Source organism: Fulmarus glacialis, unplaced genomic scaffold (genome assembly GCF_000690835.1).
Source record: "Fulmarus glacialis isolate BGI_N327 unplaced genomic scaffold, ASM69083v1 scaffold20543, whole genome shotgun sequence".
Lineage (NCBI taxonomy): Eukaryota > Metazoa > Chordata > Aves > Procellariiformes > Procellariidae > Fulmarus > Fulmarus glacialis.
Window position 1 is genome coordinate 795 of NW_009202556.1, and position 15,995 is coordinate 16,789.

Genomic DNA, 15,995 nt, shown 5'->3' on the forward strand with positions numbered 1-15,995 from the left:
CATACTGCCTCAGGAGAATTTATCACATTGAGGAGAAGTAAGAATAAGAGAGAGATTCAGGTACAAGTAGAGCTACATATTCAGGAATTCATGATTTTCTTTTAAAACAGTACTTTGCAAGATACTTCTCACCAAACATGTAAAAAACTTCCTTTGCAAGAGCACCAGCCTCGTCGGTGCATCCAATATTGGATAAGAGGGAACAAGCAGGGCGCTAACGAAATCCATACTTAAGATAAAACCTGCCCTGCGCGGGGCTGCTGGGGGCTCTAATCCAGAGTCTGCTCCGATTTCCTACACGGCTCTAGCCATGCCCTGCCACCAACTAAAATCAACCTCCGCAACCCGGCCGGCTACTTCTGGGAAAATACTCCAGAATCTGTATTTAAAGGGAAGGATGTGCTTTGGAGACATGACTCCTGAAAGACTCCCGGAGAACGGCATGCTGTCGCACAGGCATTAGGACACGGTGGCGAGGAACAGGCAATGCAGTTTTGGACGGCGTACAGAAAAGCATAACGATGCAGGCGAGGGTGGCGAGCATCTGCCTCGCATTTGCAAGAAGAGCGATAAATGGAAAGGAGCTCGAAGAGCCACGACTGAAGGAATCGACAGCCTGGAGGCATTACGAAAGAAAAAAAGAAATCCTATCGTAGGTACAACGGAATTAGTAAACTAAGCAGGGAGACATTAGTGATCTGTAAATACTTGAATGAAGTAAGTGGCATGAAAGGAGAAGACTGGTGATACGTTAATGATTTTAATGGGGTGAAATTAAGGAAGGGCATGTTTAAGCTGAGGATCGGGGTGGAAAGCTTTTGAATGGAGGACCGTAGGCTGGAAAATTGTCTCCCTAAGGGAAGTGGTGAAAGCTTTATTGCCTGAGATTTTAAATACCAGATTAGGAGAAATACCAGGGGACTCATTCTGAATTTTCAGGGAGATGAGCTGAAAGATTAGGAAGGGAGGAGGAAGGGCAAGAGGTGGCGCTGGCTCTAGGAATTTAGGGAGTACAGCCCAGCGCCTCTTCTATGCTCCTTTGGCTCCGTTTTATCACTCTTTGACCGCCTCTGCCAAGAGTGAAATGATTTCAGCGTTAGTTACCTCCACGAGGAAGCGATAAGGACTCCTCCGCCACGAAGAAATGCGGTTGAGAAACGGGCGTCTCGGGGGGACATCTCTAGAAAGAATCACGGGGGAAGGCAGCGGCGGAGGCTCCTTCAGCTGCGGAGGGGCCCGGTGGCGCAGCCCCGCGCCCAAGTTTCCAGGGGACCGTTGCCACCACCGCAGCCACCTCTCCTCTGCGGCACTTGTGCTTCCCCAAAGACAATGGGAGGAAATTAGCTCAGCGCTGGAGCAGACGGTAGGAGCGACCCTGAGCCACGCTCCCGTGTCAAAGTAAAAGCTGGTTGTGAGAGCACTTTGGCTTGTAAGGGTTTCCAGGCCGGCTTCCCTCAGCTGGCTCTTTGCAGGGGGAGCGGAGCTCCTCCGTCCGTCCCCGCTCCCATCTCGCAACCAGCCCCACGCCAAAAGTTTCCCTCCAGCTCCAGGCCGGGAGAATGACTTTTCAAGAGCCCATCCCCACGCACCCGACATCAGCATCCGTAGGCACGTTACTAAGCATCCTCTGCAGAAGGAATATATAGAAACTTCACCTTCCAAGTAACATTTAAACAACGCCCATTCTCCAAGCTGGGCTGCGGGCTGCCAAGCATCTGAAATCACAAATGCGCTGTTGAAACCCAGCCAAGCCGTCCCCCCGCTGCGCTCCCGCTCCTTCGCAAAGTCACCCCGGCTCCTCTGCAGCCACCAGCGGCGGCTGAACGGGGACCACGGGAAAGGTGCTCAGGACACCGAGGGGTTCACCCACCCCTGAGCTGCAGCCCACGTCTCCTGGGGAAGGAAGAGAGAGAAAATCTTTCCTTGCTGCTGGGTTTTACCAGCCAATAGTGGCTAATTAAGCAGCTCTGCTGCTTAATTAGCATTAAAGGCATCTTTAGCAAAGGGCTAGAGGAAGCATGTATTAGATAAGGTTGTAGTTTTGGAGTTGTTGGTTTGTTGTTTTTTTTTTTTACCAGAGATTACATGGTTCAGGAAGGATGGTGTAATGCTGAATGACTTCAAGGCGGATGGAGGCAGCACTGTATCCTCCCTATCCAGCAAAGAGAGAAGGAACCGCAAGTTTTACTTTAAACACACGCTTATTGGTAAAGCCTCTGCTTACTCGCTTGTGGGGGTTTTTTTCAGAAGAAATGTTTCTGAATTGGAGAAGCAGAAATCCTTCCAGCCTGGTACTGATTTTTTTTTTAATGAAGTGAGCGTATAAGAAAACGAAAAATGTTTCTAAAGCCGCTTGAAGTTACTAACAGCAACTGCGTACTCGGAGACAAACTGAAGGTTTTCCTGCGGCATGCAAGGCCGCACAGGTCAGCATTACTATTGTTTTACTGCTGACTCTGTAATTTAAAAATTCAAAGAATAGCTCAGAAATACAAAATCTTTTCCAGGCCTGTAAGACCTATTCAGTACTAGATGTAATTAAAATCTTAAGTACACTTAAAATTTGACACATCACATTTTTTGCTTGTAAGTACCCAAAACAGAATTGAATATCAAAAGAATATTTGGAGTGTTTTACTGGAGGTGGTACAAAATGCAACAAACTTACTTTTAAAATAAATTTTGAAACTATTTTAGTATTTTTTAAAATTGTATCTAATCACAAAGTCCCATATTAATATTCTATATCTACTAAGGGATTGATATGAATGAAAAAAATTTTTGAATACTTTCAGTCAAAGGAAGACTGAAAAGCAACCACAATGAAATGTTGCAACAAATAGAGTATTTCTATAGCACTAGCTGAAATATATAGCCAAAAGAGATTCCATCCACATCTTTTGATTCAATGCATTTTGAGTAAATGGATACATATTTCAGCTCAGTAGCCTTAAATTTGCCTCCTGTATTTTGCATTTGTCTAGCATTTTATTTTTATTATTCTGGTTCTAGTACCTAAATGTTTCCTTTAAACTAAATCCCTATTCCCTAGCTAATTCGGGGGCGAATTCTAATTTTTTTCCTAAAGCACTTATTATTTTGCACATTGGCCTGATAAGAACAGTATGTCACTTTGTGGTAAAACGTATATAAGTTTACACTTGAGGTTGACCACTGGTTTTCACGTCTAACACATAATTCCAATTCCTTTTTTTTTTTTTCCTCTTCCCAGGTGGAATTTGGATCCTCACATTTTCCAGGAAGAGGAATTGAGCGCACGGTGATAAAGCGTGCACATCTTTTGCACTTTGTCCGTAAAACCAAGGGATCTGCAGCTCAGCCTGGCTCCAGCTGCAGCCTCGCGGCGTGCCACCCTGTGGGCAGCTGCCCTGGAGCCCCACGCGAAGCTCCCAGCCAGCACAACTGCTCTCAGCTTGCAGGTGTTAACAGACAGGTGCCTCCAAAAATCAGGCTGGGACTTCAGAGCAGAGCAACTGATGTAATCTGAAGTGAGGCTGAAGCAGGGAGGCCTCTCCAGGCATTCGTGTCATTCTCAGTCGGGTGATTATTTCATAATACACAACAGCCGAGGGGTCCAGCTGGCAGCCTTCCTCCAGGCTGCCGCAGAGCTCCTCACCACCCGCTGTGACCTCCGTGGAAACACTCAACAGCTGCCAGGGCAGAGGGTGAAGCCCAAAATCAAACATTTTCTCAGCCAAGCACTCAGGCTGGCGTGCTCCTGTCTCAGCAGGACCTCTGCAAGGCGTTCCTGCGCCGGCATCCCATCCCTGCGCTAGAAAAGCTGGACCGCCCCAAAATACCAGCAGCGAGGAAGGACATCTCCACTTGCCCTGCAAGGCACTCTGCCCATGCAAATGCGTAACTGAAGAGCTGAGAAATCTCACCGACAGTCCGCTGGCTGCGTAAATCTCGTTTCTTTGACTTTCCTTGTTCCCATCAAAAGCCAAACTGTTGGACCTGACAACTGGCCGCTGATTTATGTTGCGTGTGCTGCAGATGGCTCAGCTGTGGCGCACAGCTCAAATGCAGCTGCTGGGTATTTTTTTTTCTCCTTGTGTTTCCAATGCTGGGAAGCGACACGTGGCTGTCTTTGGACAGCTCTTGAGTCAGTCTGGCCCTGCCGCTGTCTATATTTGGGCTCTTTGCCAATGAATGGGACAGGGCCCATGCTGTGAAGCAGCAGCAGCCGGGGAGCGGTGCAGCTGCCCTGCGGGCGCAGGGGGAGAACACCCCCCAGCTTTCACAACTGGTGCAGTGTTACGTGATGAAGTGGTGCTAAGGGACTGCCACAGTCCCAGGAAATCCTCCCAAGCCTTGAGTCGTGGTTACGCCTGTGCGATAAAAAGCCTTCATCTAACATTAGCTGAGTCAGTCTTGAGGCTCTCATTGAAAAGCAGGGCTGGTAGCATCCTCAAGCCCTCATCTAATCCATCTTTCTATCCCAAAGCATAATCAACACTCCCTCGCATTGTAAACACTTAAGTAAAGCATTTCTGATCTGCTCTTAAAAGCCTCCAGCGATTAAGATTCCTTAATTGTCAGGCCATGACCTCCAGTGCCTTACAATGGCTTTCTTGTTAAATCACCCTCTGATGTCTACCCAGCTACGTTCTGATGCCTTTCAAGGCTATGACTTCTTCCCCCTTCCACAACAGGAAAGATCAGATTATGCTCTTGCTCTTTCCAGATTCTTGCCTTCTTTCTAGCCCATAAGGTATTGAAGATAAATAGCCATGAAACTAAGGCAACTAACCCGTTCCTAACGCCTCGATTTAAAAACCTGAAACTAAACAGCAACTCCCTCCGGCGTATGGAAGACAAGGCCGAAGATTCCTGTGAACAGTGGCTCTCTGAACGTCCTTCAATTCTTCCCCATCACAATGAAAGAAATGAGGTGAAGAAGGTCCAAGGCGAGAGGCTGTGGCATTTTACTGCCACCAGTGTCATTCTGAGCTTGTGGCTTCTTAGAAATCAGAGTTACACTCTAAGCATAATCAGATACAGATCTCATGATCCTGTTGCTTCACGGGAGGGCATGAAGCAATAGAAAGAATCTCTCTTCCTGCAGATCAGTGAAATCAATTTCTGCAGTGAAGTAACAGCTCCTGGGGACAGGCAGAGCATGCTAAATCATTACCACGATCTTTTGCAACTCTGATTGCAAACAGATGTAGCTACAAATTGCCACCGAGAGCACCACTGTTATTTGCCTGGACATTGCCCAGTACAAACGGGCCCCAGTCCATGCTTGATGTCCTTAGGTGCTGCCACTATTTCTAGATTTTGATTTTGACCCATCCACAGGAGATTTTCAGATTTTTGGCTTTAGTACGAAACAACTTTTAAAAGCTGGGATGTTTAAGGCTGGTGTGGTGGTGGCATGGAAATGAGGGCTCCAGGGATCCTTTTGGAAGATGACATTTGAGGTAGAATTGGAAAGGACAATCTAGGTTCAAAATGATCAGATCCCACAGTGGTTCTGCAAAAATATTCATGTATTTTCAGACCTCGAAAGGTTGTACTATAAAGCCCCTTTTTGTTTTTAAAGCTATCACTTCACTATCCATAAAGCTATTTATCTACTTTCATTTGCTTAGCTCTATTTATAATGTAAGAAGAAACCACAAATAGTCAACAATAGACTGGTATCTCTCAAAGCCTTGAACAGGGGCAAGCCTTACAGGTGGTGCCACGGACTTCCACTTTCTCAGATGACAACGAAATGACAGAACCTTAGGAAGCTGATGCTGCTCTCACTTGTGTGAGCAGTACAATTTGCTGATCTGTGAAGCCAACACTGTGACCCATGTGAAACAAGTCAGAGCTCAATCCATGAAGGTAGACGGCCAACACACACACAAAAAATCCCCTCTGTGGGCTGTCTCAGATGCTGCAGGGCTTTAGAAGGCAATGGGAACTGCTGTTCTGAGCCCTAGATCACAATTTCCGTATCGTTCACTTCGATTAACATATCAAATCCCTGCTGAAGGCATTAAGGAGAAATTTAACTGTTCACTTCTGTTTAAAGAAAATGCTCAAACTAAGAAGCACTCCAGGCATGAGTCTAGAATTCATCTTCACAAACTTGGTCAACATCAGACATGCTATGCGTGGAAAAAAAATTGTGTCCCTAATCCTGAAATGACAAAAGAAAACAAAACAGGGAGCAAAAGCCAATGATCTAGTATATGTCATCACCATACTTGTACCACCAAAGAGAGGACCCCAGGAAAAAGCACAATCCAGAGCCTGGACAGGGAAAAAGAAGAAAACCAGACTGCTGATCAGTTCAATTCTAAGCAGTAATGGTCAACTAAATCCTGACAGGCACATCTCCTGGTGAAGGTGCCATCTGGAGGCCAGTTACAGGCGTGTATCACATATGGAAGAAGAACTGATAAAGAAAACAGTAAGTTTGGGGGTTATTTTATGAAAAATAGGTGATGCTTACAAATGCAAGGCTGCATGAACCCCTAAAAATGAGCATGCTTGCTGGAAGGTCACAAGTGTGCCATCCAACAGCAAGAAGAGTAAGGCAGAAAGCTGCAGAAGTACAGTAAGAATTCCAAAATGTTTTACTAGTGCAAATAAATAGACAGTAGAAGGGAAATCTTCTTCCACGTAGGCCACTTCAGGTGAACTGGAGTTTGCTGGGCTCTGGCATCTCAAGAGTCAGCATATCAATCTGCTTTGAGAACTCTGCCTCCAAGGCATTCTAGCGGGAGAGAAAACCAAGAGGCATCAGTGGCCATAAAACAGTTTTCTTACATTCTTGTTAGACAAACATATCTACAATGATCAAACCTTGGGATATTATTAGCCCTGATTAAGCCAAGTATTGAACTGAAAGGTCTCACTTCTGCAAATGGCAGTAGTCTCTGTAGACAGCTACAGAGAAATCTCCAAATGAAGGGCTAACAAGCTCAGTTGCCTTCAAGCTGAACAGGTACACTCCAGAGGTGAGTGTTCTGACCTGATAAAAGCCTCAGGCTGGTAAGGTGAGCTTGTATTTCTGAATCAAAAACAAATGGCTTACCAACCTGAGCAGTCCCATCTGAAAATGTACAAAATACTCTCAAATAGCTGTGATTTTTGATCACAGCTTTAAGGCTTATCACTGAATACCTTGTGCTTTATCTACGAGCAAGCAGACAGTAGCCCAAAGAAATAAAGACAGGTTTTATGCTCAGATGTGGCCCAGCTCACTGAGGGCAGCTATGTATGAACTTCCCAAACAGCTTCATATGAATGTTTCCCAACAACCATACCTGCAGATTACACAAGCATGGATGAAATGGGCATTATATTTTATAGGGGAAGGTCCCCATTGCAGTCTACAAGGCAGCTGTTCAATAAAATATGGGCCCTAGAGCCCTCAGAGTGCAGGAGCAGCAAGGAAGGTTGTGAGACCAATAAGCTGCCACACAGCTGAGTGAATAAACATTCTGACAGGTGAAGCAGACAAAATCCAGAGGGATATAGATACCTAATCCCCACTGATACCATTATGCCCAACTGCCTTCATAGCTTAGATATCATTCCTCCACCAGTTCCTCCTACCAATATGCACGGCTTCTGCCTTACCAGGGCAAAATTTCCCTCTGGAGATCATTAAGACTACAATCTGAGGTAGATAAATCCACAGCCAATTAATAGATATAGCTTGTTTTGGAACGACAGCACTCATTTAAATCTCTGTGAAAGATAAAAAACTCTTACCAGTTCTCGTTTTACTTCTTCAATCTTCACTCGTGCAAGGGAAGGATTCTAATGAGAGAAAATGACATAAAACCCAGTATTTCAGCTGGAAACAGAGTCCCTGCATCGTTGCAAGAGTCTAATGATGGGCTGCCGGGGAATTCAGGGATAATGAAATCAGTTTTGTGTACATCCTTCACATGCAAAAGGTGCTGACATTAAAACCAGTTTGGTTTGGGCAATCACATATTTTTCAAAAGGTATGGCCTACAGTCTAAAAACTCCCAATTTTTAGCAATTTTCCAAACCTACCGATCGAGGAACTGGATTTTAAACATATCCGTGCATGAATTTTCCAAAGCACAATAAGCTTGCAAGTATAAACCTTCCTTCCTCCTTCTGCCTGCACCAGAAGCAAGGCATCAGGGCTCTCCCTGTCTCCACTGACAGCAAGATGGGAGGGAGGGGGGAATTGGAGAACCTAATCCTATTTGAACGTCCTGTTTCGCTTGAGGAAAGGAGGCAGCTGCCTCTTGGAGTAAGACGGATTTAAAAGAGAAGCAGTGCCACCGTCTCCCTTCACCCTTTTTGTCTAGGAGGGAGACAGCAGTAGTTGTATGAGGGAGATGTGTAGAGAGCAGGAACTCAATGGAGGGGCTAACGAGGTGAAGGGAGAAGTGTGGCCCCGCAGACAGGTCCCTAGTTCATAATACAAGGGATGTGATTAATCACAGAGTTTCTATGTGATTTTGGACAAGTCTCTCTGTTTCTCTGGACCTCTACGACCCATTTATAAGAACTGGAATAAATCTTTTTCACCTCTTACACAGAAAGGTCTGAAGTTAGCTCTATTAAAGGCTGTGAGGTGCTCAGATGAGGAGGTAACAGGGGCCATATCAGGTAACTCAAATACAAAACTGTAAACTAGACAGTCCAATTGTATTTAATAAAACCCAAACCCATTCAACTATTCGCTCCAGTTTTTGCTACTTCTCTCCTGAATGACAAAGAGAAAAGTCCTTAATACTTATCTGTAAAAGCAATGGCAGTCTTCCAAAGGAGATTGGAAATACTTGGGTTTAGTGGTTCCAAATATCACAGGTGGTGATGTACAGACATCACACAAAGCCAACGCCTTCTGTTTCATGGACTAAAGCCCTCTTTACCCATGACTTCTTTAAGCCACTATAAAGTTGTTTGCAAAACTAGCCTTAACTGAAACCATCTTTTGTAACAAGCGTTCTAATTTGAAAAGAGTAAAATCCTTTTTATAACAGATGCTTCGCATGGCAGTCTGATAGTAACTCCTAGCACAAGGACCAATAGTGACAATAGCCAAAATATAAAATGAAGAAAAAGATACACAGACATTCAAAACTGCAATTTAGTCACCTAAATAAGAAAGCTGCGTTTTCAGAGCTGAGTACCCAGCACCCTCAAGAGAAATCAAAGAAAATGATGGAGCAGCCAGTACTCACACAAACTAGAGTACTTGTTTAGGGGACTCCGCCTACATTTGGCTATTTCTTCATAATCATTAAAATCTTGCTCAGAGCTCCAACCTCTGCACAATGTGCTGTGTCCACCATATTGACAGCCTGATGACATGTATAGCTAATATATTGGTAAATCTCAAAAAAATTGTTATACTAAGGAATTATATTTTCTTCCACATTTCTTTGTCTAATTTCTAGCTAATTCACCTTGATACTGAGCTCACCCAGCAAATCTGTGCATTTTGTTAGAACAAGGTTTGCCAGGTAAGCACACTTAATTTCTTGGCTTTGATTAATAAATAGATAGCCTTCTGTTTAAGTAAACAGAACACCTGTTTATACCATTAATAGACCTGTAGGACTGTCCACTACCTGTCCACTGAAACCATCACAACAATATCCTTTACGTTCTGAAGTCCATTAAAATTAATCTGATGGCAAATACAATAGAACAGTGGAATAAAATAATTACAGGAGTTAAATCTAGGTAGGACTCCAATTTCTTCTTCAAAGGCACAATTTCTTCCTGCAGTCCAGCTAGTTTCTGTGAACAGAGCAAAGCAGATTATATTCTTTAGTCTTACTTGTAGAAGTGATGTAAATCGGTGAAATAGATCCACAATTACCTACAGCATTTCAGAATTCAGATATCGGTGAAAGCTCTCATGATCCTTCTTAAAACCCAGGGAAAACTAAAGATCGGCTATTCATTCAGCTATCAGTCAGTCAAACCCAGTTCAAGTTTTACACAGAGGTATCAATTAATTTTTCTTCATTCTGAACACATCTTCAGATATCTTTTCTTACAGTATAACCACCTGATCTCACCTCCCTGAAAGGAGAGGGGATTTCAAATGAGAATCCACCAGACAGAGGACTTTCACCGTCAACCTCACTGTAGGCCACAGAGAGAACTGAGCCCCAAGGAAGGGGATACATACGCATGCCTACGGTTTCTGCGTGAAAAGTTTTGCACGTGCAGCAGCAAAAAGGCTCCCCTTACGCTTGCACTGCTTTGCTTATTCTATTAACAAGGGGCTGAAAATTGAGCACCTTCCACAGCCCTCAACTCTTTTCAAATAATCAACTTGAAGTAAAAAAAACACACTCTGAAGATAAAATCATTGGCGCTGCCCAATTCACTGAACTCTTGGCAAAGCAGATACAGAAATGTCAGGGAGTCAGACCTGCCCTTATGCTCAGGTTCTAGAAGATGACAAGTCTAGAAAATTGCCTATGACTTTTTGCATGTAAAATTCCAAGGCAAATGACTTTTCGTTAGTACGCTTCTGAAACACTGTGCAATGTAAAGATTGCCACCCAGTGCTGGTTCATGAGAACGACAACATAAAACTCAGGAAACCTATTTTCATTGTTCAACCTAACTAGCATGCAGGAAAGGCTAGCAAAAGAAACGGGGAGAAAGACTTAAGTTCTCATTACAGTAATAGCAAATAATATTAACATGTGGTGAGTGCAGACAGAACAACACAGATACATCTTACACGCGTACAAAGCACAAAGCTAGAGAATCTACAGCTAGTAACTCAAGAAACGTGCTTTTTCCTTTAACAAATTATCCTGCTGGGCTTATAATACAGCCAAAAATGTTATATTTAAAGACACAAGAAAAGAAAAAAGCACACAGTGGTTCAGAATTTGGGCTTCACTTGACGTCCTCCCCTTGCTCAGAAGTGCTTGAAAGCAGGTTTATTTCACAGAGATCAGAAAGAATCACCTGGGTCACTGCATCTAGTAACTGCAATACACAGGCAGCCACATAACAGGATATAGTCCACAGAATATCCACGCTTTACAACACGGATCAGAGAGAGGAGGCAGATCACGAACTACCAATTTGCTTTCAGTGGCAGGGAATTTATTTCACAGAAATTCTCTAGTAGGCTACATTTCTAATTACAAAGGCAGAAAGAGAAGAGAGGGAAAACCAAAAGGCAACAAAAAAATAAAGATTCTAATTGTTCCCCTCAATCAGTCCAGAAGGAAAGCTTCCTCTCAACTCCAAAACTAGCCCACATCTAACCCTGAAGAGAAGGTACCACTTCAGCACCCATAGATACTTCTCAGTTTCTAGGAGAGACAAACCCATCCAACATACCCCATTTTAGAGGTATCTGTCTACGGAATTTTTATTTGTGCTACTTTTTACCATTAATATTTGTTCTGGTAACCAAATGGCAAACTACATTTCCTGAAACCATCCAACAAACAAGCCTGGTCTGTAGCACTGTAGAAACATCCATCTTGTACCAAAAGACCTACCTCAGACAGGCTCACGAGTGACTCGTGTGTCAGCGACTGGTCCAGCCCCGTGGCAGCAAGCTGCTCCTACAAACAGGAAAGAGTTCATTCATACTGACCACAAAACAGAACAGGGAGGAGGAAGATTTTACTATTTCCCTGGGTTTTGATCTAAACAGGCAAACAAGAACGCAGTTTGTCAACAACAGAAACGTGTGCTACTTGAACCACAGCTATAGCTGGTACATCAAATCAGTTGCTACTAAAATTTGTATCAAGAACAACGAGTATTTCCAGAAAACTACTGAAAGAACGCTACTAAAATTTATATCAAGAATGACGAGTATTTCCAGAAAACTACTGAAAGAAGAGCACATGACAAGGCTGGGAGGAGGCTTCTCAGTAAAATGTCATCAACTCTAATACAATGTTGTCCATCTCAAATTTGTGAAGGTATCGGACAGCATCCAAGCGTTAAATAAAGCATTCACATGTCCTTCGTCATGTAGGAAAGGTGAAGGAGAAGACAGTACAACTTCTGCCTTCTGTGTTTAATCATTCATTAATTTAAAAAAATGGCCATATTCAGAATTTTGACATACAATTTACCTCAGTGAATCAGCTGCTCTACCAGTAGCTGTGTGTACTCTTATATGACAGTACCTCACAATAAGCACAAGGTAGTCCGAGCTAATACAGTTCTCGGTGAAAGAAGAGAAAGTGTCCTTGCATTTATCATAGGATGTCCTGGGGAGAGACCATGAATATAGCCAGAACAACTAAAGTGTAGTAACATGTTGTCCTGTTAGCCCAAGAGTCCTCAGTCCTGGAGTTTAGGAAGCTCCCCGGATGTCTCTGTAACTACAATTTTGGGCCCAACCAACCATGACTGTGCCATCCCGTCACAACATCTTGTTAGAAAATTCCTTCCATCTACCTCAGCAGCCTTGATCCTGATTTTTAAGTCCTCAGATTTATCTTTCAGGAACTTCAAGTTCTGGGATCGGCTGTCAGCTTTGGCCTTTTCCACTTCCAGAAGTTCCTCTGTTTTTTCAAGATCCCTTAAAAAAAAAAAAAGAAAAAGAAACAAACTTTTACATTCAAAGAGACACCAGTATACAAATACTGCTTCACTATTTATGCTCAAGCTAAACCTTGTAATACAATCAACATGAGAAGGGAGTGAATGGAGAAAAACTTTTATTTCCCTGCGAGATTTCCCAGTGGAAACATCCACAGCTGTTACATCCAGAGTCCCAAAGGCCAGAGAAAAAAAAAAGGCCACGGGGAAAGCCATCCGCATAAAAGCAAAGAGTAATAGTCGTCTGCATAATTCCCTAATTCAGTTAGAGACCTGTTACGTAAGCTAAAGTTAAGATCACAGAGAGCGGCCATGGCAAACTTGCACAAAGCACACAGGTCTGGTATCTTTGCTACAAGCAGTGCCACAATTACTACTTTAAAAGACAAAAACCAGAAAATAATTAGACTGGAAGGGGGCTGTGGAGATCATGTGGGCCAATCCCCACTCAAGGCAGGGGTTGATCCTGCTATGCTTGGCAAAGCACTTCAGGTTACATCCTCTAGGGAACAGACTTGACACTGATTTTTTTTTTTATTTTTTAATTTTTCTTTTTTAAGTCTCCCACACACTGGTTAAAGGAAATTCTTACCTGGGAACGGTTTTTGTTTTGCCTGGCTCCTTTACTCTGACTACAGAGCCCATGCTAAATGTGGTAAGAAAATCAGATTTGGAAGATGCCAGCCCATATCTGAAAACTGCTTGCAGACCATTTTTGGTTTAAAATAATGGATTTGATGGTACCCCAAATCTCTTCTGATTACTGAATGTGTCCATAGCACATGGCTTTTGATAGATACTTCCAAATATTGTCAATTAGAGATGTGTCAAACCCCTGAAAATTCAGTTATCCTTGTTAGTTATCACAACCAATGTTCCACATGGCAGGGATTGGCAGTACTGCTTACATCTTTCCCTTTTCTCATCCATTACTCACTCCTGTAACCGCTTTTCCAGCATCAGCGCTGCAGTTAGTTTTTTCCTAATGTTGGTCAATTCCAGTTCCATTTCTCTGTTTTTTGATTCTGTTGCATACAGCTCCGAAGTCATATCATTGATGGCAGAGAAGAAGCTGGTGAAAAGAGAGATTCAGTGGGAATGTTCAGCAGTCAACTCTTCTGAAATTCAGAATTATTATTATCTCCTTCACGCTTTCCACAAATGACTTTTTTTTTTTGTTCTCATATTATGATACATCAGATAACTGCCAGCTATTTTAGAAGAGGAAAGTAAAATAAGTCACTAAGAGTATTTGCTTCCCTTAACTAACAAAGATTTCATCTGGAAGGGGAAACGGCCCAGCAATCTCAGTAGGAGGAAGTGAACAAGACCCGGCACTCTAGTGAATATAACCACTGGGTTTGACACGATCAGATGCTCCACTCCTGGCTTGCCAAATTGCCTTTGAGAAAAAAACGTATTCAGTCCCTGAAAACGCACGTCCCCAAGACATGCCCAGCAGTATTTCAGTCTCTTCCTCTCCCCAAATGGTTCAAAGCTGCTTGCCCCTCCAGCTCAGGAGAAGAGCTGCAAGAGCCAAGCTCCTGAACATCATACAAAAATTGGATTCTAAGGCAGATTTTGGCCCTTCCTTACTGCCAGCGCTCAGCAGAAACCTGTTGTGTTATGGGTCAAAGCCAGGCTAGGGAGAGGGGCCCAGGAAGAGAAAACTAACAGCTGCCATTTCTCTGTGGCTGAGCTACGGAAATCTCCTTATATTAACCGAGGCCTGGTAAGAGAGGGAAGAAAGAGGAGCTGAGACAAAGACCAGTTACAGTTCCCCAGTCCTCGCCTAAGTAGTATGAAACCTGCTCTAGCTTGTGCTACCTGGCATGACGGTCTGAGTGGCAGCATCCTCCAGCCACTGACCACAAAAACAGGGGCAAAAGAGGGATTTAACTGTGGCTGAGGCACCTCTCAGGCTTCAGGGACTTCCTTTGCTGGGATAATCAAGAGTTAGAGCTTTGTGTTCAGTTCCTGTGTCCTCCAAAGCTGCCCAAGGGGTGCAAAAGAAGCTGGACAAGTAAGATTCCTGGTGTCGAAGTCAACTTTGAAACTGCTGAATTGAAAAAACAGAGGGAAACAGCACAGACCATCACCCTTCATACACAGTGGGAGAATTACCTGGCAAGAGAAGTGTCCTTCGTTTCCAGTGTCATTGCGCTGTTTACCAGGACATTCAGGTAGCTGGTACCTTCACTGGACAGACTGGATAAGGGAAGACCCAGGCTTTCTGCGAGAAGGCCCTGTAGATAATCAGCTGGAAAACAAATACAATCCAAAATAGTAACTTTTTTATATTACTGTTCTTTTAAGGCCTAGATGGGACTCTCTAACACGTGTGTTAAAAATTTATTACGGTCCCCTGAACCACTCACTTGCTCCAAAAAAAACACTTATCAAACACTCACTCTAGACAGCTCGAGCATAACTTAATCACCTCACTGTTGTTTCAGATTCCTCAAGCGCTTTCCTTAACAGTGGATTAGCACCAGCTCAGACTCTTAAATCAGCTGTAGGGTTGCTTCTCTGTCTGTCCAGCCAATATTTCAATACTGTGCTACTTAGCCCAGCAGGCTAGGAGGTTTTAGCAATTAATCTGCTTGTCCATATTTACAGCCTGCTCAAGATGGCTTAAAAAATTGCTCTTGACAAACCTTATGTCACCATAAATTTTGCTGAAAGGAAGGCATGGGATGCATTGTAGTAAAAGCTGTACCAGAACAAAAACTGAGTTAATTCCAATTATATATATATATTTTTGTGTATATATATTTGTTTGTAAGATTTTAACAAAGACAATCTTCAGGGTCACTAAGGAAAACTAACTTTGATGGAACGGAGAACTGGAGCTTCAAACTCACCTTCTGCTTCGTATTCTGTTGCCTGCTGCTTCATGTCCTCTATCAGCAAAGAAACATCCCTGTCTCTGGCTTCATTGCATTCTGCAAGCTCATACAAGATATCAACTGTCCTTGCATTCACTTCATACTGGGGAATAGGCTGATTCCCATATATTTTCTTTAGCCATAAAGTAACCTGCCAGGGAAATGAAAAAAGAGTAAACAGTCAAGTGAAACGACAGAAAATAGCTGACAGATGTAAGAAATGTAAAGCTCTGCGTTTCTGAAGAATAACTCCTACTACACCAGTCGAGGCATGGGTGGAAAAAGGGGAGACAGCTTCCTTTGTCTCTTTTTCAAACACTCTCTGAAGTTTAGAAAACCATTTCCCTTTTAATCTCCCTCATTTCTCTGGACACCTGCTTATCTCCAGGTGATAAAATGTTATCTTTTTATTCACGTGACCATTTGCTACAGACACACTAATGATCCGAGAGATGTTAAATGGCAGCTGGTAAAAACTGCATTAAAGCAGCGTGGGATAAAACTGCCCAAACCATGATCACTGGGAACAGTCTCACAGGCTAGCAGGGG

The 15,995-nt window shown here is 43.3% G+C and overlaps 1 protein-coding gene across 1 annotated transcript; it reads right to left on the reverse strand.

Annotated features, from left to right (window-relative positions):
* Nucleotides 1-6,652: 6,652 nt before the first annotated feature.
* On the reverse strand, nucleotides 6,653-15,597 carry HAUS1 (HAUS augmin-like complex, subunit 1; the record flags this gene model as incomplete). Its single annotated transcript, XM_009574335.1, has 8 exons — nucleotides 6,653-6,736; nucleotides 7,741-7,788; nucleotides 9,688-9,759; nucleotides 11,499-11,564; nucleotides 12,415-12,538; nucleotides 13,496-13,630; nucleotides 14,683-14,818; nucleotides 15,423-15,597. Coding segments are annotated over 8 exons (840 nt in total), but the record flags the coding sequence as incomplete, so codon positions are not given.
* Between the last annotated feature and the right edge of the window lie 398 nt (nucleotides 15,598-15,995).